At 36.6% G+C, this 15,649-nt stretch overlaps 3 protein-coding genes across 3 annotated transcripts; 1 reads left to right on the forward strand and 2 right to left on the reverse strand.

The window, feature by feature from the left end:
* The first annotated feature begins 3,276 nt into the window (after positions 1 to 3,276).
* Positions 3,277 to 4,826, forward strand: LOC143583246 (putative phospholipase A2 homolog 1). The gene is given in 5 exon segments (XM_077065599.1): positions 3,277 to 3,330; positions 3,332 to 3,393; positions 3,457 to 3,482; positions 3,719 to 3,838; positions 4,648 to 4,826. Coding segments are annotated over 5 exon segments (441 nt in total).
* Positions 4,827 to 7,502: 2,676 nt separating this feature from the next.
* LOC143583247 (uncharacterized) lies at positions 7,503 to 8,234 on the reverse strand. Its single transcript, XM_077065601.1, has one exon. The coding sequence runs from the start codon at positions 8,232 to 8,234 to the stop codon at positions 7,503 to 7,505; it is 732 nt and encodes a 243-aa protein (XP_076921716.1).
* A 4,065-nt stretch (positions 8,235 to 12,299) lies between these two features.
* On the reverse strand, positions 12,300 to 14,696 carry LOC143583248 (uncharacterized). Its single transcript, XM_077065602.1, has 6 exons — positions 14,564 to 14,696; positions 13,755 to 13,804; positions 13,595 to 13,680; positions 13,254 to 13,339; positions 12,918 to 12,983; positions 12,300 to 12,538 (listed from the first exon to the last, which is right to left on the reverse strand). The coding sequence occupies exons 1-6, from the start codon at positions 14,628 to 14,630 to the stop codon at positions 12,504 to 12,506; spliced, it is 390 nt and encodes a 129-aa protein (XP_076921717.1). The 5' UTR covers positions 14,631 to 14,696; the 3' UTR covers positions 12,300 to 12,503.
* Between the last annotated feature and the right edge of the window lie 953 nt (positions 14,697 to 15,649).

Below are 15,649 nucleotides of genomic sequence, written 5' to 3' on the forward strand. Positions count from 1 at the left end.
TTGGGGCGTAGTTAAAGGTAGGGAAAATGGATAATAACAGGTTGGCTATAGCTATTAATTAGCAGATCATTTTATAGTCTAACAAGTCTATGTTATCTATATACACTGCGTTTGTTTACCTTGTAATTAAGTTTTTTGAGGAATATTTTCTTGGTTAATAGAGTTTGAGAGTTACCTATTTTTTGGTTGTATTGTCGTTTATCAATTAATCGTAACATGTTTGATCATAGTAATTATGATTATTACATTTTCTTAAACTTTGTCTTCGTCTAAAGAGATGATTTTTATTTGATCAGTAGTAAATATACCTTTATCAAGTCATATACCGGATCAAATATTGACTTTATGCCAAATTAATGAATTATAAAAAGTATTTTAAAAATAAAATATATAAATCAAACTCTAACGTATGGTCATTGTAAATCGAAGAAAGCTTACCTGACTCATATTATAAAAAGGGTTTAGGTCAAGTTTAATGATTAAAAAAACGTGAATATCATTATCACGAGGCATATAAAAGGCAAAGAAGAATGATTGGGAGATGGTTGTTAATATGTTAAGGAGTGATTGATGGAGATGGCCAAAACGCAAGCAATGGAGTTTAGTCAAAACTCCTCGTGCCTCATGAGGCGAGACCCTTGCTGACGACCAACCCATTTATTTTAAAAAACAAACATTATGCAGGTACGTAATATCTCCTTTTATCAATAACGTTTTTATTAAAGGGTAGTTTTCGGTCTAGGTATCAAGATTTTGAATAAAAGTTTGTATTTTTAAATGATAAGGTTGCAAGGGTTCAAGTTCCATGAATAAAATAAAATATGTGTAAACTGACATTCTATCAAAGCCAATAATGCTTTCATAGTTGAATCGGTTATCAAACAAATCGTTTTACAAATGCACTGGTTTAATTAGTTTTAAAAATTGGATGAGATCAATTTTAAAATTACGAAACTACCTTTTCATTTGGTGTGAGTTTGCAATATTCTCAAAAAAAACATTTGGAGTTTCTCTTAAACACGATATAAATGAAATACCTGAATAAAAAAAGAGGTAAAAAGAAATCATGTTATAAGCTGAGAAAGTAAAAAAAAAAAAAAAACACATTATAAGCTAAGCTCAAAAATGAACAAGGCAACTCACCCTGACTTGATATGCTCCATTATGTTGATAATTTAAGCGCGAAACTGGCTCGTTTCTAACTCAGCGTAGACAAGCTGACTACTATCAATCGACGATAGGCACTTGTTTCGTTGATGTTACATAACTGAGCAGAGAGGTAATACTCTTTCATGACACAATGACTTTATGGAGTTTGATTATGAACTAAATTAGCGTACAGTATGAGATAATAAAAAATGGGATGAAATGACTCATTCAAAACGCAATGGAAATAAATATATTTGATTGAAAATGGAACAAACTGGACCATTACCAAGGGAATTGTTTTTTTTTTTTTTTTCATTCCCTACCTTATTTTCATATTAATTCTCTATTTGTATTTGAACAATTTTCTATTCCTGCATTTTTTCCTCATTTCTTACCTTATTTTCATATTACTTAGTTCTCTATTTTGTATTTGAACAATTATTTTATAATTATTGTAATAAAACGTAGCAATAGAAAACATGTTTAATAAAATTTTATTTTAATTCCACTATGATTGTTTATATCATTCTATATTTTGATCTACTTATAATAAATAACAAATAATTTATTAAATATATTAATTAGATAATGTTGTGAAAATTTTTAAAAATGACAATATTTTGAAGAATGAATTTTTTTTGTCATGTTTTATGAATTGTATTTCATTTGTTTTTTTATTTATTCCTTTTCCTCGTAATAAAGAACACAATGTAATAGTACATTTCATTTCTAAAAAGTAACCAAACTTGACAACGAAATGGTAATGATCAATTATGTTTCTCTGTTCATTCCATTCTCTCGCTCATTCTATTATCTCATACCAAGCAGACTCGTCCCTCTCATCCTTTCCATCTCTAACTTAGGTTCTGTTTGTTTTTACTTAAAAGGTCTGCAAGGGGCTTACGTCTGCAGACGCGCAGACATAAGCTTCTGAAGACTGTTTGTTTTTTATAGAAAAAAAAGATCTGAAAACTGCTTTTATGGTCTTAAAAAATAAGCTATTGTTCAACTTCTTCACATCCTATCAACACCCAATGTCCACCACCACCACCACCCACCATGCGCCACCATCATCACCGTCCACCACCACCACCACCCACCGTCCGCCACAACCACCGTCCACTACCACCACCCACCGTCTGCCACCAACACCACCCATCGTCACCGACCACCACTGTCCACCACCCACCACCATCACCGTCCATCACCACCACCACCTAACGTCGGCCACAACCATCGTCCACTACCACCACCCGCTGTCCGCCACCCCCACCATCCACCACCCACCACCACTGTCCATCACCACCACCACCCCATCGTCTGCCACCACTACCGTCCACTACCACCACCCACCACCATTGTCCATCAACCCCCCCCCCCCCCACCGTCGATCACCACCACCATCCACCACCCCCACAACTGTCCATCACCTGCACCCACCGTTGACCACCACCGTTCATCGCCTACCACAAATCGTCTGCCACCAATCGTCCACCACCACCCACTTCCACAGTTCGTACACCACCACCAATTATTTTAATAGTCTACAGACGTTAAATAAATTATATTTACTGTGATATGTATGATAGGCAACTAATTTTCAGCTTATGCAGGCGATATTCAGTTTATAAAACAAATAGTATTATATTCTTAGATTGTAGACCTTCAAACCAAATCTAATCTTCATACAGACATGAAATTAAATGAAATTAAATTGCAGACAGTTTTTGTCTTAAAAAACAAACAACACCTTATTCTCTCTTCCACAACAATTTTTTTTTTCTTTTGTTTTCAATTTCATCTCTAACCATCTTTAAACAATAGATTTACTCATTTTTCGCATCACTCCCATCTGCTAAAGCTTTTTTAAAAACTAACATTTAAAAATAAAAAAAGAAAAAGATTTTTTTATTTTGTTTTAAGGAAATTTCCTGGTGGTTGGTCGTTGGGAAAGAGAGTTAAAAGAGCAATAAAAAGCTGGCCAGTAAGCCAATATAATCTGGTTGTGGGACCAGACAGCAGCAATAAGGAGCAATCAGAAGGAAGGAAAGCGCCACCGGGAGAAATCAATATCAATACGAATACTCATAGTAGAGACTCAATAGACTGTAATGTATCCAATAGAGAATGATCTGGAGGAAAATCTCCTCGTGCTTTATAATTATACATAGAATATCAAATCATGTCTTTTATTAATTAAAATGGACAGGTCAGATGCAGCAGTAGATGCGTTGCCGAAAACTTGTAATCCTCATTTTTGTCCATCTGGAAGTTATTCCATTTAGTTGTTTGATTGATTATGTTTAGACACCACACCAGTAGGCCTATACAAGGTATAGGCCCCGAGCCTCAGGTCTATACGAGTAGTATAGATGCCTCGTTATAGTGTCTATAGGTGCATTTTGCACGAATGCCTATATGACTCGCATAAGGTTATACGAGGCGTATATTATAATGGTCAACATCTCCTGACACACTCTGTCATGCATGCGACTCATATAGATGTCAGACAGACAGTGTCTGGATATAACATCCTCGTTTCTGAATATCAATTGTTATTTGTCATCAGCGCTTGGAATAAGATACGGAAAGTATTGCGGTGTTGGATGGACTGGATGTCCAGGTGAAAAGCCGTGCGATGACCTTGATGCTTGCTGTCAGATTCATGACGAATGTGTCGAGAAAAAAGGTCTGTTTTGTCAACTCAGTTACATGATTGATTGCCTGTTGATGTGCCTTTAATTAATCGGTTTCTTTAGAACAAATAAGATTTAATGATGATTTAGTCGCATGAATAGGATCATACGTTATTGAGCCCTAGCAATGTTCACATAACTGTAGAAGCTTGCATTGTTTGCATATGTTGTAAATCTGCTTGAATGATAAGTGCATTTGCTAGCAATCAGGTAAAGAAATCTCAAACTGAGCCGAGCTGTTTTGACTTCATTTCAAGCTATTTTTCTAAAGCTCAAGCTCGGCTCATGAGTTGGTTTTTCAAGCTTGTTTATTGTTTATTAGTTAATTTATATACATTATTAATATATATTTTGAGAAAAACCTTAAACGAGACTAAGCTCGTCTCCAGCTAGGCTGGGCATTGTGAAATTAAATAATTAATACATAGAAGCCCAAAAGTGAAACTTAAAAACACACAGGCTTGTTCAGGATCAACGAGCCTAAACAAGCTTCCCATAGAAGACTCGAGCTTGGGCTCGATAAATAAACACGCTTTATTTTGAGGCTCGACCTCAAAAAAGCTGGCCTGTTCCAAGCTTTTTATTGATTCGATCTCGAGTAGCTTGCTACCGGTTCGTTTTCTTTGCACTCTTAATCTCAATAGAAGATGTGGCAAAGCTTATTCTTTCAATGTTAAACTAGTAACAGATAAAAATGTGTTTTTCTGAGGTTTTTTTGGCTAATGAGCCATCACATTTATGAAATAAAGATATGTCTTTTATTTTTGAACTCTAATTGATTTGTGTGATCTACATTGTCCAGGAATGACTAATGTTAAGTGTCACGAGAAGTTCAAACGCTGCATAAAAAAGGTTCAGAAATCAGGGAAGGCCAGGTTTTCTAATGACTGCCCGTACGACACTGCAGTGCCAACAATGCAACAGGGTATGGATATGGCCATTTTGTTTAGCCAGTTTGGCAACTCCAAGCTTGAACTTTAATGGACTAGTGTAGTACTGATTGCTTAAGATTAGACATTAAATCCATATACAGTTGGCTATGATCTCTTATTGCCTGTCCATGTCATTTTTTATTTTATTTTTTGTAAAAGTTACATCAGAAATTCAATTTTACATCCAGAATATGTCATGTAATCGCACTTTATTGATCTTATACCTCGTTAGATTCAGTAAGTTGGTTTTGCATTTTATCTTGAAGTTGAGTTGGGGTGAATTTTTTGTGTGTTTATATATCCAGTCATCCAAAATACAATATAACAGCTATCGTTTATCAAACAGTGTGGGTCGAATCATTGAATCAATATCACTTGATATCTTGTATATGAGTTTTGATTTTAGTAATGATATATTTTTGTATAATTTTGTCTAATTCATCCTGCTAAGAGCATCCATATGTGAACATGAGGAGATCATGTATTAAACTCGATGAATGGGCATTGTGGTCGCCAAAGGTGTAGGCTCCGGTGGGTCTGCAGCTCATTTTCAGCGTAAGAGTAGAACAACCTGGTTCAATGCGTATATATTAAGTTTTTAAGCAGGTTTAAGCTAATGTGCATATGATAATTCTGGGCTTATGGCATCACCATCCCCAACAGGGCCGCAGTAACAATCAATTTCTATGTAATTTGGTAAGAATCATGCTTTTCAATGACAATTAATTTTAATGAGTATCATTTGAAGATCTTAAGCTTCATGAACCAAATGTTTTCTATTTACTACTTTATAAGAGTCATAGTTCTCAAATCATAAATGTGAAGGTTAAAGCAATCGAGTCACACTTAACCGGATCAAAGTTCCTAATTTAAATTTTATGAGAATCGTAGTTCATTGGTTTTCAATTGCCTTTTTATGAAGATTATGGTCTTCAAGGCCACACTCACTAGCTCGTCATGTTCAACAACATATTTGATAGTGATTAGAATTTAGCATCTTATTCGTAATAAGATACACACAAATTATGCTACATGTTTTATTATATCACATCAGTTCTAAATATCACCATCTTCAGGAGACAAATCCAAGCAATACACTTGTCTACTTGTTTATGCAATTTTTAGCTCTTACCCAATTTATGCAAAAACAATTTTGAGTACTTTGTGGGCCGACGTCCTTTTGGGTGTACAAACCCATGAAAATATTCATGAATGAGAATGGCCCACATCATGTGATGGTCTCACGATAATATGGCCTTTTATCTAGATGGATTAATAGGTGATAAGTAGTGGTGACAATCAAGCATATAATTTGGTAATTGGAGACTAATGTTTTGAAGATTTGTATCAAGAAATTGTGAAATCAAGATTACAAACAATGAACCCTAAGTTCTGCACTTAAAACCAACTGACTAACAAACAAACAAACTATTTACATTCTAGCACCCTAACTTTGGAATTATTACAATCTGGTCCCTTAACTTTCTAACATTCTCCCCCCTTAATTCCAAAGTTGCTGCAGATCTTCAACTCCTAACAACTGCCTCATCTCTAAAAACTTTACATCAGCCTTTTGCTTATTTCCACATATACAGTCAACTATAATTTGACCATTCTCAATACACTCCCTTATGTAATGGTATCTAGTGTTTATATGTTTGGATCTTCCATGAAAAACAGGGTTTTTCATAAGAGCTATGGCAGACTTATTATCAACCATCAAAGTAACAACCCTTTGCTTCACTCCTGTGATCTCTTCTAACAGTTCATGCAACCAAACAGCCTGACATGCTGCTGTAGTTGCAGCCATAAATTCTGCCTCACAACTTGACAAGGCTACAGATGACCGCTTCTGAGAACACCATGACACTAGAGAATCATAATAGTAAAAAACATTACCTAATGTGCTTCTTCCATCATCACTATCTGTTGAGTGATTACTATCACTAAAACCAACAAGACCATCTCTGTCTCCTTTATGAAACTTAACCCCAAAGTGAATTGTACCTTTAACATATCTGATCAAATGTTTAATGGCTTTAAGATGCTCAACTCTTGGTTCTTGCATAAACCTGCTTTCATAGCCAACAACATAACTCAGATCTGGTCTAGTCTGAGTCAGGTACCTTAAAGATCCAACTAACTTTCTATAAACTGTTGGACTCACAAGATCACCACCCTCAGATTTAAACAACTTCAGCCCCGGTTCCATAGGTGTCCTGACCTCATTACAATCTTCCAATCCTGCTAATTTCAGTATCTTACTTGCATATGCAGATTGCTTAATAAAAATCCCTTCTTTAGTTTGAGCAACCTCTATTCCCAAGTAATAACTCAACAAACCTAAATCAGTCATTTCAAACTTTAACCTCATTTGTTGTTTAAACTCTGCAACTTCTATCTCACTACTACTTGTAACCAGAAGATCATCCACATAGACTCCTATAACCAGAATTGAATTCTCTTTAGATCTGACATACACTGCTTGTTCATGTTGACATCTTCTAAACTTTAATTCATTTAAAACTTTATCCAGCTTGAGATTCCAGGCTCTTGGTGCTTGCCTTAAGCCATAAAGAGCTTTTGACAACTTATACACTTTTGCTTCTTCACCCTTTCTTTCATATCCTTCTGGTTGCTTTACAAAAACATTCTCTTTAAGCTCCACATGTAGAAATGCTGCTTTCACGTCCATGTGATATACTTTCCAGTTCAGTTTTGCTGATCATGCAAGGATCAGCCTTATGGTTTCTATTCGTGCTACAGGAGCAAAAGCTTCTTCGTAATCGACACCCGGTTGCTGCACATACCCTTTAGCAACCAGCCTAGCCTTGTACTTAGTTACAAACCCATTAGCATCCCTCTTTATCTTATAAACCCTTTTCAACCCTATGGGATTACAATGTAAGGGTGGATTTTTCAAGACCCATGTTTTATTTCTTTCAATGGCACTAATTTCCTCATCCATTGCTATATTCCAAGCTCTTTCTTTAACAGCCTCTTTAAAGAACTTAGGCTCTCCTTCTTGAGTAAGTAACAATTCAAGAAAGTTATTTTCTTCAAGCCTTTCATTTCTATGTCTTACACCAACACCTAAGACATAATCATTTAATCTAGGAGGCAAAGTAGACAAACTGCTTGACCTTTTTAGATCTATTTGCTCAATCACATTTTGAGTAGAACTCTGATCTTGCTCATACTGAGATCTCACACCATCATTGACCATAGGTTCTTGAACAGGCTCAGTTACCTGAATACTATCTTCATGATACATATCATCCTGCACATAAAATTCTACCCAACTGGAGTCTTTACCACTTACATCTGCTAAGTAAGTTGACCAATCCCACGGTCTATTTTCTTCAAAAAACACATCCCTGCTCACAACAATCCTTCGTTTGAGCACATCATACATTCTGTGTGCTTTTGAACCAGCTTCCACACCTAAATAGACCATTGGATTACTTCTGTCATCTAACTTCTTTAGACCAGGCTTTGTAATCTTAACATGCCCTGTACACCCAAAAACCCTTAGGTGTCCCAAGTCAGGTTTCTTTCCCTTTAAAGCTTCATAAGGAGTACACTCCTTTAGAGACTTAGTATGGACTCTATTTAGGATATAGACTAAGGGGGTGTTTGGTACAGAGAATGGAAACGGAGAGAAAATAGAAATGGAAATGGAATTGTAGAGAAAGAGAATTGGTATGGAGAATGAGAATCATTTCTCTTGTTTGGTACACGAGAAAATAAACAGAGAACTCTACCATACCCAACCCCACCTCCACCCAACCTGACACCACTCACCACCGCAGCCCCACCACCACAGCCCCACCACCACCAGCACCACCACCACAGCACCACCACCACCACCAGCCCCACCACCACAGCCCCACACCACCAGCACCACCACCACAGCCCTTTCTTCAACCACAGCCCACCACCACCAGCTGCCGCCACCAAACCCCCTTCTTCAACCACAGTACACAAGAAATTAAAAAGATTCAAATTTTTGGAACATAAGATATAGAAAAAGGAGGCTCAGATCTGTCATCACTGCCTCTTTGGAGATTTTGTGGTGGTGGTTGTGGTGGCGATGATGATGATGATAATCAGAAGCCACCTGCAACCACCGCCGATTTCCACCACCACTGTCACCCACCTGCGACCACAATCACCCGACCATCTGAAAACCCTAACCTACCACGAACCACCACTTGAAACCCTAATCTCCGTTCACCCGTACCACCTGCAACCTACAACCGGTTACCATCTCTGTGTTCACCACTGCGAACGGCGGAGACGGGGTGGTGGTTGCAGACTTGGAGACGAGGTGGCGGTTGCAGACTTGGAGACGAGGTGGCGGCCGGAGACGGGGTGGTGGCCGGAGACGAGGTGGTGACATGCTATGAGGAGGCTGCTGAGAAATGGATTTCTCTTTGTTTTAAAGAGAAATGGAATTCTCTAGTTTTAGAGAAATAGAAAGAGAAATAGAAATGAAAAGTGGAAAACAAACAAAAGAAATATTTCTAATTCCATTTCTCCCCAATCAAATCCCTCTACCAAACACCCCCTAAGTGTCTAACACCCTCAGCCCAAAAATCCTGAGGCATGCTCATTGCCTTCAGCAAGCACCATGTCAAATTTAACACAGATCTATTCCTTCTTCCCACTGCACCATTTTGTTGTGGGGAGTATGGTGCAGTTAAAAGTCTTGTTATTCCCTCTTTATTACAAAACTCTTTAAACCGAGTGGAGGTAAACTCCCCTCCTCTATATGATCTCAAGACTTTAATCCTAGACTCATATTCATTCTCCACCTTAGCTTTGAATGACTTGAAACAAATCTAGTGCTTCATCCTTACTCTTGAGCATATAAACCCACATAAACTTGGTGTGATCATCTAGAATAAGCATAAAGTACCTATTTCCTGCTTGAGTTGTGGGCAATATAGGACCACACAAATCAACATAAATGAATTTCAATGGTACCTTAGCCTTGTAGTGTGTCTGATCTGGAAATGATTGCCTGGTCTGCTTTCCAGCCAGACAGGCTTCACTAACTTGTATTTGATGATTTATGAACGGCACCCCTTTCGCCATTTCCTTCTTAGTGATCATTCTTAAACTATCAAAGTTTACATAACCCAGCCTACCATGCCAAAGCCATGGTAAACTGTCCAACTTAGCATGAAAACATCTTGGTGAGCCTATTTTCAATTTAATCTTGTACAGCCTATTTGCAGACCTTAACACTTTCATTATTAGTTTCCCACTTTTATCAAACAACCACAAGTACTCATCCCTCATTCTTATTTCACACCCTTTTTCAGTTGCCTGCCCAAGACTCAATATATTGCTCCTTAGATGTGGTATATAATACACATCTGTGAGCAATCTTTGCTCATCATTCATTCCTTCTAAAACAATTGTACCTCTACCCTCTATCTCTACACATGACCCATCCCCAAACTTCACACTCCCTCCTACATTCTTATTTAGTTGTGAAAATTGATGGATTACCTGTCATGTGATTAGAAGCACCATTGTCTAGATACCACTCTAACTCATCACCTTCAAAACGTGAAGGAACCACCTTATGTTCATTCAAAAATACCACTTCCTTCTTGACATTTTCTTCAATCATAAACAAGACTGGTCCACCTTCATCTGTATCTAGATCTTGAGTTTGAGTTAAATTTGCTTCTTGATTTTTAACATTTAGACCAGAACATTCACTGGCATAGTGCCCTAATTCATCACACTTAAAGCACTTAATCTTTGACTTATCAACTCTCTTTCGGTTACCCAGATTATTATTCCTTGATTTACCACCATCACCTTCTTTCTTTTTTGAGTTAAACTTTGAATTCTTTTCACTTTTTCCCCAATTTTTATTCTTGGATGCAGAATCTTTCTTCTTTAATTGCCATTCTGAATAACTGAGCAGTACCTGATCATCTTTAGGTGCTGCTAACACTTGGTTACTTTTTAGAGTTATTCTTTCCTCAAAGGTCTTCAATCTTCCAATTGCTTCTTGAAACATCATTGTTTCAAGGTCAATGAACTGCTCAATAGAAGCCACAATCTAAATGTATTTCTCCGGTACTGCATCAAGTAATTTTCGAACCAATATCTTCTCTTCAAACGGTTCACTCAGATCACTTGCTTTGGATAAAATTGCTATAATCTTGGAAGCAAATTCATCGATACTTTCACTTTCATCCATTTTTAGGGCTTCAAATTCGTTCTTCAGTGTTGCTAACCTGGCTTTCTTGACTCGATCTGCTCCGATGTATCGCGTCTTTATCGCTGCCCAAATCTCTCGTGCCGTTGCAAGATTCGCAACTTGAAGAACCATCACTTCAGGCATCGCTTGAAACAAGTATGCAATTGCTGCGTTATTCTTCTTAACGTCGATGTTTGCCGGAGCCGGATCTGTCGGCTCAATTACTTCCCAGAGACCGTGTAGATTGAAGATTGCCTTCAATCTCACAGCCCAAATCGTGTAATTAGTCGGTGTTAGAAGCGGACATTGAGAAGGAATTGACATGTAGTTATCACGCGGTGGAGGTTGAGGAGTCGTCATTCTTGATCGCCGAGAATACTTCAATGTGAATCGTGAGTCAAGATCCAGTCCGTCGGATCAATATCAAGAGCAATTACCTTTGCTCTGATACTAATTGAAGATTTGTATCAAGAAATTGTGAAATCAAGATTACAAACAATGAACCCTAAAGGATGTTTGGTAAAGAATGAGAATTGACTGTTCTGTTTGGTAGTTAAGAGATTTCAGTAGAGAAATACAGCTGAGAATTATTTCTCTTGTTTGGTACATAGAAAATAAACAGAGAATTATATCTAGCACAAGTATTTTTTTCATAATAAATATTTATTAAAAAATAAAAAACATATAAAAAGATGCATAAATTCCAATCAAAATATGCATTGATCAAACCAATTCACATACAAAACATAGTTTTTAAGCAAAAAACATCAACCATAGTTAAAACCAATTCACATACAAAACATACTTCAACCATACATCACAAGGCACGTAACATTTGAAAACGTTGAAAGATGGCTTAAAGAGCTTCGGGACCACACAGATCACAACATTGTGATCGTGCTCGTGGAGAACAAAGCGGACCTTCGACACCTACGGGCCATTCAAACAGAAGATGAAAAGATGTTTGCGCAGAAAGAGAACAACTTTTTCATGGAAACATCAGCACTCGAATCGATAAACGTTGAGAACGCTTTCACCGAAGTGTTGACTCGGATTTATCATGTCGTGAGCAAACGGGCGCTCGACGTCAGTAATGATTCTACGGTACCATCAAAAGGCAAAACAATTGATGTTGGAGGGAAAGATGATGTACCTACTGTCAATAAAAATAATGCTGGGTGTTGCTCTAGCTAATGTTCAAGGTTGAATAATATATGTTTGTACATTTATAAATATGTAAGATGTTTTCATTTATTAAAACTTACAGAAAAAGAACATTAAAACTTGAGAAAATTTTGGCAAAAAATAACCAGAGTTAACAAGAGACCAAAACCAATCAATGATTTATGCAAAGTTGCTTTTAAGATAATTTAAATGATAAAAACATAGATACCCCAACAATAGGCATGTATAAATCTCCAACATAAAACCAACTAAACGTTACACATAATATAAAAAACTACCGGTTTCCAACCATCATTCATCAGTTGCCAAACAGCCTCATTTCCTTGCTTCCGCCTTCTTTTGGTCTTTGGCTGAAAACACAAAACGGGGTTATATAATCAGTGAGCGCCTAGCGCGAAAGATTGCTTTACTAAGTAATATAAACGTTAGCACTTTAGTTTGTTCAACTTTTTATGTACAAAAAAGTATGTTTTATACTTCTATCTAGTTCCAAATAGGTAGCATCATTAACCAAAATCATACATTCATACTATCTGAAAAGTAGACCAGTGTACAATATAGTTTTTATTTAACATAGTTGCTATTTATAACTTCTAAAATAGTGTTTTGTGTCAAGTTGTCAACCTAACCAAATCATGAACAAGACTAAAAAAACCGTTTTGATGGAAACCATCGTTGACCCGTTACCAAACCCAGCTTTTAAAAAACAAAAAGAACTTTGAACATTACCAGCCTTCTCTTCTTCTCGCTTCTTAGCAGCTTCTGCCCTTTGTTGTCGGATAAGAGCCAAACGCTCTGGCAAATACAATACACGAATCAAAGTCACCATTTGAATATATATAGATGAAGTAAAAAATCAATAAAAGAGCTAAATTATAAGTCACATTTATTGGAATTTATATATATATATATATATATATATATATTGGCCATAGTAGCATTAGAAATTAGTAAAATTATCAAGTTTTTTTCCAAAAAAATATACATATATAAATGCTATATGAATTTCATGTGCATATTTTGCACAACAATTATATAATTTCAAATAAATATCAGAATGCTCACCCAAATCCTTTCTTGCTTGTTCTGTTTTACCCTGTTCTTGCAACTTCATATACCTTTCATGAGCCCTCTGTTTCGCAATTTCTTCACTGCAACATAAAATTAAACACGTGATTTAAATGCATTTGCACTTCCTCGTTTTTCATGAGCATCCGGTGATATTATAATTATATGCTTACTTAAACCAATAGCAAAACAAACAGGTAAGAAAAAGTAACAAGTGAATTGATTGAAACTTGAAAGTTGTTGAAACTACTCAAATGCGTATAATATCATAAATCCCTTTGTTTGTGAAAATTAGATCATTACTTTTCTAAAATAGCTTTTGTGATGATATTTAATACATGGAGTCCTCAAGTGGTTCAGAGAAAAGCTCGCATGTTTTGCCCAAACCCAGTTCAAGCAAAACATATTCAATACTTGTGGCTTCCTTAAAACACCAAAGTGGATACAAAAGAAATAAAAATGAAAAAAGAAAGAATTTACTAACCGTTACAAATTAACCTCCATATTTACCTTTTTGAACGTGCGTGGGCGAGAAGAAGTACCGGCAACTGCAACCACCAAGAAAAAAACAAAACAAAATTAATTATCGCGCTAAAGAATTATCAAATTTCAACCGTTACAACAAAAAGATATATTTAACAAGAAAGGTTCATTGATCATGCACAAGGTCAAAACTCAATAGCATGGTTGTAAAAATCCCGACTAGGCGCCTATTAATCCCCGATTAATAATTGGTCCCCACCCTACTAATTAATTTTGGTCTAATCAGTCTAACGGCCAACCAAACTCGGAATAAATCAGACTTGGTCGGCGTTTTCTGGCCTGATTCCAACCAAAATCAGCGGTTTCCAGAGATATTCCACCCCACCGCCCGACTAGTGACTACCACAACCTTGCTCGATAGTCAACACTCATCTGGCATATTGAGAATCTTTTAAAACATTGCTCCTTTGTTGCATACTAATTTTATATTAACATTAATTAATAAGTTAATACATAAAGCAGCAGCTCCTCTGTTTAACATGTAGTGAATTAAACCCATATTAATCAAACAGATTCACATCTTCAAACTGATTATTCCAATGACCATCACATATAATCATCAATTTGAAATCACAATCTTAAATTAACCAATCACAAGACCTAACTTCAGCTAAAACCCCAAATTGAACCCTAAATCAGCGTAAGACGGATCCACTCATGAATTGCAAACTTACATACATCAGATATGAATCGAATAACAATCAATCAACAATAGAAACGAATATTAATGGTAATAAAAGCAGGAGTGTATTGAATTGACATACGCATCTCTTCGGGAGTGGAGAATTGACGGCGGCCGGTAGGCTTGCCCTTAAACTTGCCTCTTCCCATCCTCCCAATTCGATCTGCAACAAGAGATTGATTTGAGGGTTTTGAAATTTGGGATTTGTTCTTCAAGAGGAAAGAGAAACCCTAGTTGTGTTGTAGAAAGAATGAGAACTCCTGCTTGTTTCATGTTTAGGAATCAAAACCCTAGAAATCAAAATCAAATGGTTGCAAACTTGAATTGAAAATATATTACAGATTATGGATAGTTTGAATCCGTTGAAGATAAAGCAATCGTTACCAGTGGTTTTGTTGGTCCGGTGAAACGCGGTAAGCTCAGATGGCAGGGAGAGGCGTGAGGCTGAGAAATGAAATCAGAGAAATCCATTTCTCCGCTTTTTGTAGAGAAACAAAACCAGAGAAATGGAAATGGTTTATTTCCATTTCTCACCTCTTTCTTTCACAAACAAACAAGAGAATTCTTTCCAATTCCATTTCTCACCCCTTAATTCCCTCTACCAAACACCCCCTAAGTTCTGCACTTAAAACCAACTGATTAACAAACAAACAAACAAACTATTTACATTCTAGCACCCTAACTTTGGAATTATTACAATCTGGTCCCTTAACTTTCTAACATGTTTTAGTTCTTGAAAGAACTAAGTCTTTATAAGCAGCCATATGGCAAATAAGATCAAAATATTTTAATACACAAGTATATGATTTCCGGTCGAGCCATCTACATAATTATTCGAATTTATAACTTCTTTTATATACAATAGCTGAATATTGCTCCTAAAAGAGGTTTTTAGGGACAAGGCACGTCAAATAACTATTTGAGTATTTTGTTATCATGTCTTAGATAACATGATAACTAGTATAGGATGGTAATGAATCACATATGGATAAGTTTAGGCAATCTTAGATTATATGCAGTGGGCGTTTTGGATGGGTGAAAGCGCCCCAAACACCACCTTCGGGGGGGGGGGGGGGGGGGGGTGCTTTTTGGGCTGGGCTCTTTGCATATGGCGCCCCTCCTTTAAACCCTTCAACCAATCAAAAGTATTCTCACAAACTTCAACCAA

Source organism: Bidens hawaiensis, unplaced genomic scaffold, assembly GCF_021521415.1.
Source record: "Bidens hawaiensis isolate Kalapana, Puna unplaced genomic scaffold, B.hawaiensis_p1.1 tig00032184_1, whole genome shotgun sequence".
NCBI lineage: Eukaryota > Viridiplantae > Streptophyta > Magnoliopsida > Asterales > Asteraceae > Bidens > Bidens hawaiensis.